At 40.7% G+C, this 15129-nt stretch overlaps 1 protein-coding gene across 1 annotated transcript; it reads right to left on the reverse strand.

Moving 5' to 3' along the window:
• YIPF5 (Yip1 domain family member 5) lies at positions 1-13478 on the reverse strand. Its single transcript, XM_038414368.2, has 6 exons — positions 13277-13478; positions 10613-10729; positions 6338-6510; positions 5217-5362; positions 1940-2121; positions 1-1241 (listed from the first exon to the last, which is right to left on the reverse strand). The coding sequence occupies exons 2-6, from the start codon at positions 10717-10719 to the stop codon at positions 1079-1081; spliced, it is 771 nt and encodes a 256-aa protein (XP_038270296.1). The 5' UTR covers positions 10720-10729; positions 13277-13478; the 3' UTR covers positions 1-1078.
• Positions 13479-15129: the final 1651 nt, after the last annotated feature.

Here is a 15129-nt window from a genome sequence, read left to right on the forward strand (position 1 = left end):
AAGGGAGAGTATTGCTGTTTTATTTAAGTGTTGTGGATTATTCCAAATGTGAAAGTTCTAATTTCATTTTAATAGTTGAAATTCTCTAGTTATTATGGACATTCAAAACTATAAAGCAGAAAGAGGGTTAGAAAGTCAATTCCAGCTCAAAATTATTTAGGGGAAAATTTAATCAATATGCATCAAATGACCTTTACAATAACTGCAATACTGACAACCATGACACTTTAATATGCTTTTCAAAATGGTGGGTTTTTTCCCCTGGAAGTAATACTTCCAAAAAAAAAAAAAAAAAAAAAAAAGAGAGAAAAAAAAAAAAGTCTACCCTTGAGCCATTAATACGTGCATTATTAGAACAAGCTCCTGCAAGTAATCTTGGTAAACCCAAGAAGGTATAACCACTTAAACTGGTGCTAACATCTAAACACATTCACGTTTCAAGTCTGAAATTAATTTGTATAATTTTGACTAAAGGATTTGTTTTCAAATTAAACAATTTAAATTGCATATCGAATTCTGAAATACCGACATTGTATAAACAACAGCTTAAAGAGTATTTGTTAAAATACAGAAAATATGCAATTTTCAACTTGCTTAAGAAACTCTTTGCAATAGAGGTGACAGAAATTGGGCTGGCCAAAGATTGTTTGGGGTTTTTTTTTTTTTTTTTTTTAATAAAGACTGCAATGTCTGTAGTTTCATTTACTTTTGCTGATTAAAAACCTACCAAATATAACTACAACTCCACTTCTCCTCCCACCCCAACTCTCCCAAAACCCCCCAAAGTTACTTTTCTAAAGGCTGTAGAAATGATAAAGAAACATTACATATTTAACTGTATAAGCATGAAAACTTAGCTATAGACACTGCAGGTCAATTCAAACAGTATTCACGAGTCCTATAAAAGTGAACAAAACATGTTTGTTTCCATTGCTCCATCAGACAATTCAAGAGTTAAGTTTGCATGATAGCAGCGACGTAGCTGTTTGCTAGTCCAATTAAGCGTTCCAAGGGGTTTTTTTTTTTCCTTTCTCCTTTCAGTTTAGCCCACTGAAGTCCAGTAATCAGAATAGACAGTTCAAAACACAGAAATAAGAGCAAAGACTCCATATAATAAAGCACAGGGATATGCTACTAGAAGCTGTTGTCCTTCCATTGCTAAGGCAGAAATGAAGATTTTGGAAGCAGAAAAACTGCACCATCCAATAATTCCAGCAGTGAGAACAATTCCCATCATTCCCCTGTAACATACAAGAAAAGAGCAGTTTAAAAAGGTGTGTGTGTGTGCGTGCTTAGATGAATGCAGGAATTAGAATATTTTCTAGTAAATTAAATATGTTTCAAAGGCTGATTGTTTTAAAACTTTATACTGAATTTTATCATTGAGGGTTTTTAAATAAAATGTACATGGAATTTCAGTAAATATAAAATTAGTATTTATTATTCAGTAAAGATTTTAGAATGACTAGTAAAAAAAGACAAATTAAGTTCTAAGTACAAAAAGGTTTAGAACTGAGTAAACTCAAAACAAGGTGTTCCTTTCTCTTCTGTACAAGTAGCTTTCTGTGATGAGTAATAAAGTTAGTGATTTTCTTTGTGCTGGGCATTTAACTTAGTTTTCCAGATTCAACATTAATTAAAATTTAATCTATATTTCTTAAATCATTTCAGTTTTCTATATCCTGATATACAACCTGTTTGAGTTGTTTCATAAATAAACATGTTTCAAGTCTACTATAATTTGAATCTAAAAGTAATTTATAATAACTGAAAATGGATAGTGAATAAGTGTTCATGATGTATAAGTGTGTACTTCATTTGGCAAATCCATTATTAATACAATATAAATTCCATCTAACAGAACTTCCCTCCAATTGGGGGAAAATCCACAATATATGAAAGCAGGATTTTATTATAAATAGTTAGTATTGATACTTACTGCAAGGAAAATATAACTGCAAAACTGGAAAGGAGGATCATAGGAAGAAGACAGTATCCCAGGACACTAGCAACACAGCCAAACGAGACGCCCGTCATGCTCATTAAGTTCAGCAGGCAAAACATTCCTAAACATCCAATTGCACTAATTCCATACACATACCCAAATTGAATTTTACCAACCTAAAGATGAGAGGAGTAATACAAGTTAAACATGTTTTATCTTAAAGTTGACTAAACACTGCATTTTACAAATAAGGAGAGTATAAAATTGTGGTAATCTTTAACCTAGGGAGGAATCTGAAGTAGGATTTAGGGATAAAGATGAAGAGGATTAAGAAAAGTATCCCACAAACAATCCAGACAGAGTACTTGTATACCGAAATGTCCAATAGGCATATTTACCATATCAGTTTTCAATTACAAAAGGTGGTGCATCTAACCAGATGCAAACTTAGTGTGCTTATGTAACACGTAGTTCTAGCTGAGCTACAAAAAATCTTATCAACTCCGCTGGATTTACTCCATTCTATTTGCAAGTTGATCCTACTCGGAGGATTATCTGAATGGTTTTTTATCAGCACCTTTACTGCAGCAAGGATCAAAGGCTAAATAAAAAATGTAAATTAGCGATGCACTGAAAAATATTGCATGTGACATAACTCTTTCCATCTCTACCAGTGATTCAGATTCTTGATTTTTGTCTTAAGGGGTGTAATTTTTGCGTGTGAAGCGCCACAGAGAGCAATGTCACAGCGTAAATTCATCATCATACAATATTTCAAGGTTTTTGTTTCCCATCTAGAATTATTTTTGGTCTTGTAAAATAGTGTTAATATACTATTTAAAAATCTGATTCCATTTTATTTAGGTATGTATCCTCTCAGAGCATGACTTGGAGACCCAGCTTAAGAATGCATCCAATATGGAAAGAGCTGCATGACTGCCTTAGATTGGCAGATAGGAAAATGTATGAACTACAGTGCTAGAAGCACAGGGAAGTCGTTCTTTAATTTTTAGACAGACCAAGAAAACTGTACCAAATGACTGAATCCTGTACAGATATAGTGAAATTTCTGGGAGAAGCAGGCTGTAATACTCTGAATTCTGGACCCAAAAGCAGTGATGTTCAGATGCAGGATCAGCCAAGTGACTGAAACTGAAATAAATTCAAAACATTGCATAAACAGAATCCTGAGTTTTATTAAGTGATTACCCACCATTGTAATATCCTCCAATATGCCAATTTCTCAGCTGTTTTCATTTCAGTGTATTTTCTATTGTCTTAACCCTACCTGTTGTGCCTACACATACCCATTTTCAGATTAGTTTTCAATTCACTCTCAAACTGGTAACACACAAAGTGGTTATTTTCTTCACTCTAAAGGGGAAGGGCTCTGAGTTACTACAGAGAATTCTCTCTCTGGTGGGTCTTTCCCATATGCTCAGGATCTAACTGATCGCTATATTTGGGGTCGGGAAGGAATTTTCCACTGCGTCAGATTGGCAGAGACCCTGGGAGTCAATCTTATTCCAATTAAGTTTAATGGCAAAACACCTGTAGCAGTGGTCAGCAACTGGTCAACTGCAATTGACTGGTCGATTCTAGAGAATCTCCCAGTCGAACACGATCTCCAGTGGTATAGTGGGGCTGCCACTAAGGCAGGCTCCCTGCCTGTCCCAGTGCCACACCGCTCCTGGAAGCGGTCAGCGCAGCCCCGGTGGGGGTGGGATGAAGGGGAGGGGAAGGTGCAGGGATCTCCCTCTGTGAGCTGCTCCTGCCTGCAAACACCGCTCCCAAAGCTCCCATTGGCCGGGAACGGCGAGCTGTGGCCAATGGGAGCTGCGGGGGCGGTGCTTGCAGAGAGAGGCAGCACATGGAGCCACATGGCAAAACCCTCCCGGGTCCACAGGGGCACATTGGCCCCTTCCGGGAGTGCATCGGGCTGGGGTAGGCAGGGAGCCTGCCCTAGCCTCACTGCGCTGCTGACTGGGAGCTGCCCAAGGTAAGTGCCGCCCAGCAGGAGGCCATACCCCAAACCTGAGCCCCCTCCTGGAGCCAGCACCCCAACTCCCTGCCCCAACTCTGACCCACCTCCCAGAGCCAGCACCCTGCACCCCAACATTCTGCTCCAGACCAGAGCCCCTTCCTGCACCCCAACTCCCTCCCAGAGCTTGCACCCCTCACCCCCTCCTGCATCCCAACCCCCTGCCCCAGGCTCAGTCTGGAGCCCCCTCCCATACTGCAAACCCCTTGGCCCCAGCCCAGAGTCTGCACCCCCTCCCGAACCCCAACTCCAGCCCGGAGAGAGTGAGTGAGGGTGGGGGGAGAACTAGGGATGGAGTGAGCATGGCAGGGCTTTGGGGAAGGGGCAGGGTAGATCCTGGGTTGCCCTTAAGTTCAAAAAGTGATCTTGGATATAAAAAGGTTGGAGACCACAGGCCTGTTCCCATCAAAGTCTATAGGTCAATCAGCAAATGTTAACCGTTTTGGCCATTGTTTTGCTGAACTGGTGGTAAATCATGTTTAATAATGCTGACATTGGTGGTGTCAACCACATCAATATAATTTTAAAAAGTAATTGAATAGTTGTGAACCTCCTTTATTAATTTTTTCTTAAAGACAATCAGCTAAAGGAAAACTACCAACAATAAACTAAGTATACTGAACAAAGAAATATTAAAATAACCCAAAGTAAAATTTCTGTGCATCAGAAACTGGCATGATAGAAAAAGCTACTAAATGTATAAACGGAATATGTATCAAGAGCCAAAACTATGGATAAGGCAACCAAATTAAAACATTTTGTGCAAATAACACAATTAAATTCTATTGAACCTGTGTTTGACAGCAAACACCACATCTTGATTTGTACCAGATTGAAGAAATCGAAGATTTAACTTTATAAAACCAAGGACAATGAGTCATCTGATCCCCCCGTCCTCCTCCCAGATTGTGACTATGGTCTTCAGTCTTCGTGACAACAGAAGCCATATTCACAAAAGGAAGATATGCAAAGAAGCCACTACATAAAGAAACATGGCACATTACTTAAAGGGCCTGACCCAAAGCATGGTGAGAACAGTGGAAAGACTTCCCTCAAGGGCTTTGAATCAGGCCCCAAATCATGTACTAATGAGCCACAAATCCTTGGTCAAGACCTGTTTTGTGACTTGCAGGCCATGGAGATTCTTATGAGACCCCCCAAGAATAATTTAGATTTTCTCAACGTTTTTGGACTACAATACACATTAATATTTTGCAATCTGTATCTTACCAGCAATAACGTGGCTCCAAAGGCAAGACAGAAGACCATTGGTCCTGCCAAATCAGTTTCATTCATGATGCTGCCATCTGCTACTTTTAATGGGTGTAGAACTGTTAGTGTCTTCTGCCAGATGTGGTCGAAATTGATCCCTAATTCTACAGGTTACATGAAAAAAATTATGAAGATTTGTTTCCCTTTTTATTTTTCCTTTGCCCCCATTTTCCTGCCCCTTCACTTTCAAATCTGCTCCAGACTGAAGGCAAGACATGATGGTTATCCAGTACTATTCCTTAGATGACCAAAGAATGATAGAAGACATTCCATCTCTCCTTTAGGCGGTTGAGCGTACTGTCTCTGTGGCACTCCATTTCTCAACTACTCATGAATGAGGGACTGCTAGTCTCTAAGGTCCAGATTCTTCAATCAGAACTCCTTGGGATTGCTTCTAACACAGGATTGCTTCTAATACTGACCCTCTGCATGGCACAGCTTTGATTTACCAACTCAAGGAATGGGACACTATCTATGTAGATTAGTAAACAAATTTTGCTTAGTACTTTCCTTGTCATTTAATAACAGGAAGGGTAATTTGTCTTAAACTCTGATTGAGAGTATAACATATGGAGAAGGTGAAAAATCCAGCCATCAGTCCAAGTATTCTCAATATGTATCAATTCCAGCACCTTGTATTCTTTGTAGGACATATCCTACACGTTTATTACTCCCTTCCTCAAATTAGAATTTGGGTTCTAAACACTAAAGTCAGTTATTTATAATTCATTAAAGAGGCACTATCAATTCAAAAATCTTAACCTTTTGTTGTTGCAAATAACAGCTTTTATAACAGACTGAGGAAAAAAATCTATGCTTTTATTCCCACATCTGACAATGTTGTGTACAATCAATCAGTTTCCCATTTAATTTGTGTGGCCTTCAGAAACCAACAGGGGAGAGAAATAAGAGAATGTGATTGTAAAATGAGAAATTGGCAGGGGAACTCAGAGGCAGGCATGACAGATGCAATTACTTCCATTTTTTTTTAAGTTAACTAGAAAGTACATTCCTTACTTCTTAGGTTACCCCAAAGTTAGGGACAGTTTTGGAGATGAGTAGTAAGGAACAAGTTATACCTTCTAGTAAGGGTGGCTCATCCTCAAAATTGCTTCCATAGAAAGACTGTGCTGTAGTTGGAGTGTATGTTTGTGTTGGCTGGTAAATCTGCCCGGTGTAAGGCTGCTGTTGCTGAATCATCTCTGGAGGGACAAATCCACTTTGCTGAGAGTAGTCATAGCCACTATATTGTCTGTGGAGAACAACATAATATTACTGGCAGGCACAGGTTTTTTTAAACCTTTCCCCAGTCACATAAGACACTCTTTCTATAACAATTTAGTATACAATATATAATCTTGTTTAGCTAATTTTTAAAGTGAAGTTAATTACTCCTCCCACCCTAAATGTGTAGCTGCACAGATGCACTCACCACAACCCACCACAAGGAGTAAAGTGTGACTTAAAAAGGTATATGGACTCCTTATCTCAAGTTCTCTAATTTAAGTAATCAGGTCAAATATTGCTTAGTTTATAAGTTTTTACACCTTTTTATCATCAGATATCACACAGTGGTAAGAAAATTTAGACGCCTCCAAGTAGTAGCATTTTCAGACCAAAACCAATCCAAGCCCATTTAAATTTGAAAATATGACAAGATTGGGCCTACAGAAGACTAGCAAAAGGTATCTGTCAATCCAAATATAGCCCCTTCAGTTGTATATCTCACTCCTATAATTTATCAAATGACAGCATGAATTTATACTCAGTATTAAATCCTATATTTAACAGAGCTCAATCTTGAAAGGAGATCCAAAGTCTTCATATTATTTAAGCTTCCCGTATGATATTTTCATAGAGTTGAAAGACAAATAGACTATCTTCCCCCTTCCCATATAGCAATTGTATCAGATACCACTCTTAGCATACATATGATGAGGATTATGACATTCAGTGCATAAGCACACATTATGACATCTTCCACCATGACCTGATGCAGATGACACCTTAGTAATATTTCAGTTTCTAACTCAAATTTTCTCAAACTCTGGTCACAGAATACTAATTCTGTGTCAAGTTTGCACTTTTGAATACAAGCTGTTTGAATACAAGCTGCTTGCACCCACACGCTTCAAAACAAAATGATTTTAACACTTTACTATCTCACAGGTAGCCTGAAACTAGTACTGCAAAAATTCACCAGCAAAGAATCACTACTGTGACACCCAGAGGGATACCTAATCACTTCTGAGAAACCTCCTCTTATAGATGTTACATAAAAATAAATGTATATCTAATAGAGTGTTGTTCTTCAATAAGTCTCTTTTCTCTACTCATTATGTAGATGTAAGTACATTGTATAATTTAATGCTAATAAGTTCTTTCTGCACATCAATGAAAGCAACTGCCAAGACTGTACAGAGACATTTAAGAAAAAATGAATAATTTCATTACAAGGGTCTGTAATTTCCCTCTTTCCTTCTGCTCAAAACCCATGCCCAGAAGGGACCCTCCACAATCAAATCTCCTTTTCTACCCCTATGGGAGGAAAACTCAGACACCTCTGCAACACTCCGATCCTCTGGACCCTCCTGAAGGAGCACTAACACATTTACTTCTCTTCCCTTCCCCTTTTCCCCCACCCACACAGAAATTCCCCTTTCTAAGCTGACGTGCCTTCTCACATAGATGAACACAATTTGTTGGGGAAGAGCTTTTTGTACAGGGAAATCACATCTCACCAATCTATTAGAATATTTTAAAGGGTGTCAACAAACATGTGATCAAGAGTGATCCAGTGTATATAGTGCCCTTGGACTTTCAGAAAGCCTTTGACAAAGTTCCCTCACCAAAGGCTCTTGAGCAAAGTAAGCATTCATTGGATAAGAGGGAAGGTCCTCTCAAGGATCAGTAATTGGTTAAAAAACAGAGGGTAGGAATAAATTATCATTTTTCAGAATGGAGAGTGGTAAATAGGACTGTCCCCCAGGGATCTGTACTGGGAACAGTGCTGTTTAACATATTCAAAAATGATTTGGAAAAAGGGGTAAACAGTGAGGTGGTGTAATTTTACAGATGATACAAAATTATTCAAAATATTTAAATCCAAAGCAGATTATGAAGAGTTACAAAGGGATCTCACAAAACTGGATAACTGGACAACAAAATGGCAGATGAAATTCACTGCTGACAAATGCACATTGGAAAACATAATCCCAACTATATATACAAAATAATGGGATTTAAATTAGCTGATAGCACTCAAAAAAAAAATAAAAAAAATAAAAAAAAATCTTGGCATCATTATTGCTACTTCATACAATCTTAGAACTGTAGGACTAAAAGGAACCTTGAGTGGTCTTCTAGTCCAGTCCTCTGCACTTCATAGCAGGACTGCGTACTTCATCTAGACCATACCTGACAAGTGTTCTTAAAAATCTCCAATGACAAATTCTACACCCTCCCTAGGCATTTTATTCCAGTACTTAACTACCCTGACATTTAGGAAGTATTTCCTGATGTCCAACCTAAACTGCCCTTTGCTGCAATTTAAGCCCGTTGCTTCTTGTCCTATCCTCAGAGGTTAAGGAGAACAATTTTCTCCCTCCTCCTTTTAGCAACTTTTTATGTACTTGAAAACTTATGTTCCCCTTCAGTCTCTTCTTCTCCAGACTAAACAAACCCAATGTTTTCAGTTTTCCTTCATAGGTCATGTTTTCTAGACCTTTAATTATTTTTGTTGCTCTTCTCTGGATCTTCTGCAATTTGTCCACATCTTTTCTGAAATGTGGCACCCAGAACTGGACACAATGTTCCACTCGAAGCCTAATCAGTGCAGAGTAGAGTGGAAGAATTACTTCTCGTGTCTTGCTTATAACACTCCTGCTAATACATCCCAGAATGATGTTTGCTTTTTTTGCAACAGTGTTACACTGTTGTCTCCTATTGAGCTTGTGATCCGTTATGATTTCCAAATCCCTTTCTGCAATATTCCTTCCCAGGCAGTCATTTCCCATTTTGCATGTGTGCAACTGATTGTTCCTTCCTAGGTGGAGTACTTTGCATTTGTCCTTATTGAATTTCATCCTATTTACTTCAGACTATTTGTCCAGATCATTTTGAACTGTAATCCTATCCTTCAAAGCACTTGCAACCCTTCCCATCTTGGTACAGTATCATCTGCAAACTTTATAAGTGTATTCTCTATGCCATTATATAAATCATAGATGAAGATATTGACAGACCCAAACCCAAAACTGATCCCTGCGGGATTCTATTTGATAAGCCCTTCCAGCTTGACTGTGAACCACTAATAAATTTTCTCTGGGAATGGTTTTCCAACCAGTTCTGCACCCACCTTATAGTAGCTCCATCTAGATTATATTTCCGTAGTTTGTTTATGAGAAGGTCATGCAAGACAGTATGAAAAGCTTTACTCAAGTCAAGAAATACCACATCTACCGCTTCCCCCCATTCTCTGAAAACATCTGCTCAGTGTGCAGTGGCTGTCAAAAAAGGCTAACAGAATGTTAGGAACCATTTGGAAAGAGAGCAATAAGACAGAAAATATCATAATGCCACTATAGAAATCATGGTACAGCCATATCTTAAATACTATGTGCAGCTCTGATCACCCTATCTCAAAAAATATACATTAGAATTGGAAAAGGAAAAGAGAAGGATAACAAAAATGATTAAGGGTATAGAACAGGAGAGGAGATTAAGGAGATGGGGACTTTTCAACTTGGAAAAAATATGACTAAAGGCGGATACGATAGAGGTCTATAAAATCATGAACGGTGTGAAGAAAGTGAATAAGGAAGTATTATTTACTCCTACACAGCACAAGAACCAGGGGTCACCCAATGTAATTAATAGGCAGCAGGTTTAAAACAAAAGGAAGTTTTTCTTCATACAACGCAGTCAACCTGTGGAATTTGTTGCCAGGAGATATTGTGAAGGTCAAAACTATAACTGAGTTCAAAAAAGAATTAGGTAAGTTCATGGAGAATAGGTACATCAATGGGTATTAGCCAAAATGGTTAGGGACACAATCCCATGCTCCAGGTGTTCCTAGCCTCTGACTTCCAGAAACTGGGAGTGGATGGCATGGGATGGATTACTCGTAATTGCTATTCTGTTCATTGCTGCTGCAGCAATGGGCATTGGTCACTGTCAGAAGTCAAGTAACTGGGCTAGATGGACCACTAGTCTAACCCAGTATGGCCATTCTTATCTGGAACAGTTTTGTTGTTTGTATGTGTTTAAGTGTTAGAGATATAAAGAAATGCAATCATAGACATGATAAACTAATACTATACAAGTTACAGAATGGAAAAAAATGTACAAATTACTTATTGTATGGTTCTCCGCTTCCATTGTAATCATAGGAGTTTGTCTGGTCATCAATACTATAACTTGTTTGGTAGAAATCTGTATTGAAATTGTCAAACCCAGACATTGCAAATTATCTGTAAAATAAGAACATCAAAGCTTGTATGAGTCACAAAGGGTTACTCTGGCCTCTGGCTGTCATACAACTCTAATAAATTGTTGATGCGGTTAGGTACAAATATTTGCTAGAAAGAAGGCAAACTCAAGAACACTCCGAAAATGATCATAATACCCCAATATGTTAGTCTTTAAGTTAGTCTCTGTTAGTCTTTAAAGTGCCACCAGACTCCTCATTGTTTTTGTGGATACTGACGGCTACCCCTCTAATATATGTGATGCATTACACAATCTTCTAAAGTATCCGATGAAGTGAGCTGTAGCTCACGAAAGCTTATGCTCAAATAAATTTGTTAGTCTCTAAGGTGCCACAAGTCCTCCTGTTCTTTTTGCGGATACAGACTAACACGGCTGCTACTCTGAAACCTGTCATCTGTGTGTGTGTAAATGTTTAACATTTTACAGTGCCAGAAGAGCTCAAAACATGTAGATTATAATGGATATAAGAGGAGTGTTTCTTTCCACAGTCACTAATGCATAAGTTAAATGTGTCACCGGTATGATTAACAGTTACAATGGAACTGATTTAACAAACGGGCCAAGCAACGACAGGCGCTACACAGCCTGGAAGCGACACCACAAACCTTGCTGCGTTTTCAACGTTACAAGCATGAGGTGCAGCTTTAAGTAACAACAATAACAACATGTGTGTTGCTCACACACAGTTCGCCCGTTCGCGGCCCTGACACCCCAATCCGTACGCCCGGAGCCGGGGCCCACCCGCAATTCCTGCCACTGTCTCGCAGTATTCAGAGTAGCAGCCGTGTTAGTCTGTATTCGCAAAAAGAAAAGGAGTAGTTGTGGCACCTTAGAGACTAACAAATTTATTAGAGCATAAGCTTTCGTGAGCTACAGCTCACTTCATCGGATGCATTTGGTGGAAAAAACAGAGGAGAGATTTATATAAACACACACAGAGAACATGAAACAATGGGTTTATCATACACACTGTAAGGAGAGTGATCACTTAAGATAAGCCATCACCAAGCAGCAGGGGGGGGGAAAGGAGGAAAACCTTTCATGGTGACAAGCAAGGTAGGCTAATTCCAGCAGTTAACAAGAATATCAGAGGAACAGTGGGGGGTGGGGTGGGAGGGAGAAATACCATGGGGAAATAGTTTTACTTTGTGTAATGACTCATCCATTCCCAGTCTCTATTCAAGCCTAAGTTAATTGTATCCAGTTTGCAAATTAATTCCAATTCAGCAGTCTCTCCTTGGAGTCTGGTTTTGAAGCTTTTTTGTTGAAGGATAGCCACTCTTAGGTCTGTGATCGAGTGACCAGAGAGATTGAAGTGTTCTCCAACTGGTTTTTGAATGTTATAATTCTTGACGTCTGATTTGTGTCCATTCATTCTTTTACGTAGAGACTGTCCAGTTTGGCCAATGTACATGGCAGAGGGGCATTGCTGGCCCATGATGGCATATATCACATTGGTAGATGCGCAGGTGAACGAGCCTCTGATAGTGTGGCTGATGTGATTAGGCCCTATGATGGTATCCCCTGAATAGATATGTGGACAGAGTTGGCAACGGGCTTTGTTGCAAGGATAGGTTCCTGGGTTAGTGGTTCTGTTGTGTGGTGTGTGGTTGCTGGTGAGTATTTGCTTCAGCATCAAGGATCTACAACCTATCCTGAAGGACGACCCATCACTCTCACAGATCTTGGGAGACAGACCAGTCCTTGCTTACAGACAGCCCCCCAATCTGAAGCAAATGAATGAATGGACACAAATCAGATGTCAAGAATTATAACATTGAAAAACCAGTTGGAGAACACTTCAATCTCTCTGGTCACTCGATCACAGACCTAAGAGTGGCTATCCTTCAACAAAAAAGCTTCAAAACCAGACTCCAACGAGAGACTGCTGAATTGGAATTAATTTGCAAACTGGATACAATTAACTTAGGCTTGAATAGAGACTGGGAATGGATGAGTCATTACACAAAGTAAAACTATTTCCCCATGGTATTTCTCCCCCCCACCCCACCCCCCACTGTTCCTCTGATATTCTTGTTAACTGCTGGAATTAGCCTACCTTGCTTGTCACCATGGAAGGTTTTCCTCCTCCCCCCCCCCCCCGCTGCTGGTGATGGCTTATCTTAAGTGATCACTCTCCTTACAGTGTGTATGATAAACCCGTTGTTTCATGTTCTCTGTGTGTGTGTATATAAATCTCTCCTCTGTTTTTTCCACCAAATGCATCCGATGAAGTGAGCTGTAGCTCACGAAAGCTTATGCTCTAATAAATTTGTCAGTCTCGAAGGTGCCACAAGTCCTCCTTTTCTTTTTGTCTCGCAGTAGTAGCCTGGGCCCAATCACCTCCGTGCCTCTGTTTTCCCCTCCGGAAAGAGGGGACCCCGAGCCAGCCTGCCACTGTGGGGCAGGGGCTCGGAGCCCCGGGACGGGGAGGAGCGGGGCAGCGCCCGGGAGAATAGGGTGGGCTGGGGAAAGGGCTCCCCGTCGCTGTCGTCAGGGGAGCGGCCCCTACCTTTCCGCAAACTCACCTGGCAACCCCTCCTCGCAGCGCTGAGAGAATCCCTCCCCCCGGCTGCCGCCCCGGTGCGACGTGTCACGCAACAAACCAACCACTTCCGGCTCAAGCGGGACGGGGCATGCGCAGCGGCGGTTCCGGCCGTCCCCGAGACCTTCGAGTGACTGAGCACGCGCCGTAACGGCTCCCGGGTGGTGCCGGTTGAGGGAGCGCGGGGGAGGGGGGTTGTGCGGAGGGCTTGCCTGGGGGGACAGGGGAAGGCGGGAAGAAGGGTAGGAGAAGAGAGATGGGTGGGGGAGGCGTTGGCTGGCCCTAAGTTTATTTTGGTTGGAAACAATTTCAGCAAGGAGTGGGGGAGGGGCGGAGGCTGCCCAGGGGGCTCGGGTGGGGGAGGGGATTGGGATTCCTGTCCGGCTCCAGTTGGTCAGTTCACCCACCGCCTCGCCCCCCTCTTTGGGGGGAAGGCTCCAGGCGCCGTCTGGGTCCCCCTCCTGTCGTCCCTGGAGTGGGCGTTCACCTCACGCTGTTCTCCGCGGCACCTCGACTCCCTTTCTTGCACACACGTTTCTAGCTGTGGGACAATGAATGGAAACGTCCAGCACGAACCAGCGCTCCACCCTGTATTAAAAGTATGCCTGCGCCTGGGACAGAGATCTCTGTGAGATAAAGGATTGTTTGGGGGGGGGGGGGACACACTCTTGCACAAACAAGGTTCTTGTTTATTGTTCCCTGGGGTATGATTTGCTCACCTTGTTTTAAATTACTGAAGTTGGGGGTTTCAGAGTAGCAGCCGTGTTAGTCTGTAATCGCAAAAAGAAAAGGAGTACCCGTGGCACCTTACAGACTAACAAATTTATTTGAGCATAAGCTTTCATGAGCTACAGCTCATTTCATGTATGCATCCGATGAAGTGAGCTGTAGCTCACGAAAGCTTATGCTCAAATAAATGTTAGTCTCCAAGGTGCCACAAGTACTCCTTTTCTTTTTGCGAATACAGACTTAACACGGCTGCTACTCTGAAACCTGTCATTTTACTAGTAATTGAAATGAGATTTGCCTATGGTAACTGACATGATTGCAGAGGCTACAGGTAACTGTTGATGGGGGTTGGGCTCAATTCTGAACCCACTCAGGGGGTGGGGGGAACCCTGGCAGAAAGCTGGGCTAGCATGTGACCCCACTCCCACCTCACCTCTGCTTGATTGTTTCAGGGAGGAGTAGTTTAGGTTTAAGGTTTTTGTTTTTCATTTTCATTTTAATCATATATTTTTGCAAACTTCCTGTACTTTCCATGATACTAAAAGAATAGTCATTGGTTCAGAAAGTTAATTATCTAACTCCCTGGCTTCAAAATGTGCTGATTTTTATAAAAAAAAGATATCTTTTAATTTTTTCATTTATCTGCTTGTATTTTCCCATGAGTGACTGAACATAAATTATGAAATGGTAGCACTTATGAAATAATAGGGTGGAAAAATCATTGTATTTTTGTGTATTTCTGCAGAGGAGAAAACAAGACTTAGAAGAAAAAATTAAATGCAGATCTAAAATGTTTTATACAATGCTACTTAATGTGAATTACAGTAACCTTTCACAGAAGGAGGGTAACACTACAAATAAAAAATACCAGTTTGCTCAGGTTGCTAGGGCTTTTTAATTAGAACTGCTCAGTGTTCTTTTGCTATTGCTTCCCATAGTGTTATCTTATAAACAAATTTCTGCTGGTTATCATCAGAATTTAACAGGATTCAGTATTTGTCTTTGAGTGTCAGCATGTATTAGTCTTCCAGGATACAGTATTACCAGGACTAGCTGCAGCTTCCCATGATCCAAGACAGACTCCATAATAGGAACCCTGGAGAGTTT

This window comes from Dermochelys coriacea, chromosome 8 (genome assembly GCF_009764565.3).
Source record: "Dermochelys coriacea isolate rDerCor1 chromosome 8, rDerCor1.pri.v4, whole genome shotgun sequence".
NCBI lineage: Eukaryota > Metazoa > Chordata > Testudines > Dermochelyidae > Dermochelys > Dermochelys coriacea.

Coding starts and splice junctions, on each gene's coding strand:
- YIPF5 (XM_038414368.2), bottom strand. CDS start 10,719: ATGTCTGGGTTTGACAATTTCAATACAGATTTCTACCAAACAAGTTAT. Junction 6,511..10,612: donor AGCGGAGAACCATACAATAA/GTAATTTGTACA, acceptor TGTTCTCCACAG/ACAATATAGTGGCTATGACT. Junction 1,242..1,939: donor GCAGTTATATTTTCCTTGCA/GTAAGTATCAAT, acceptor TGTATGTTACAG/GGGAATGATGGGAATTGTTC.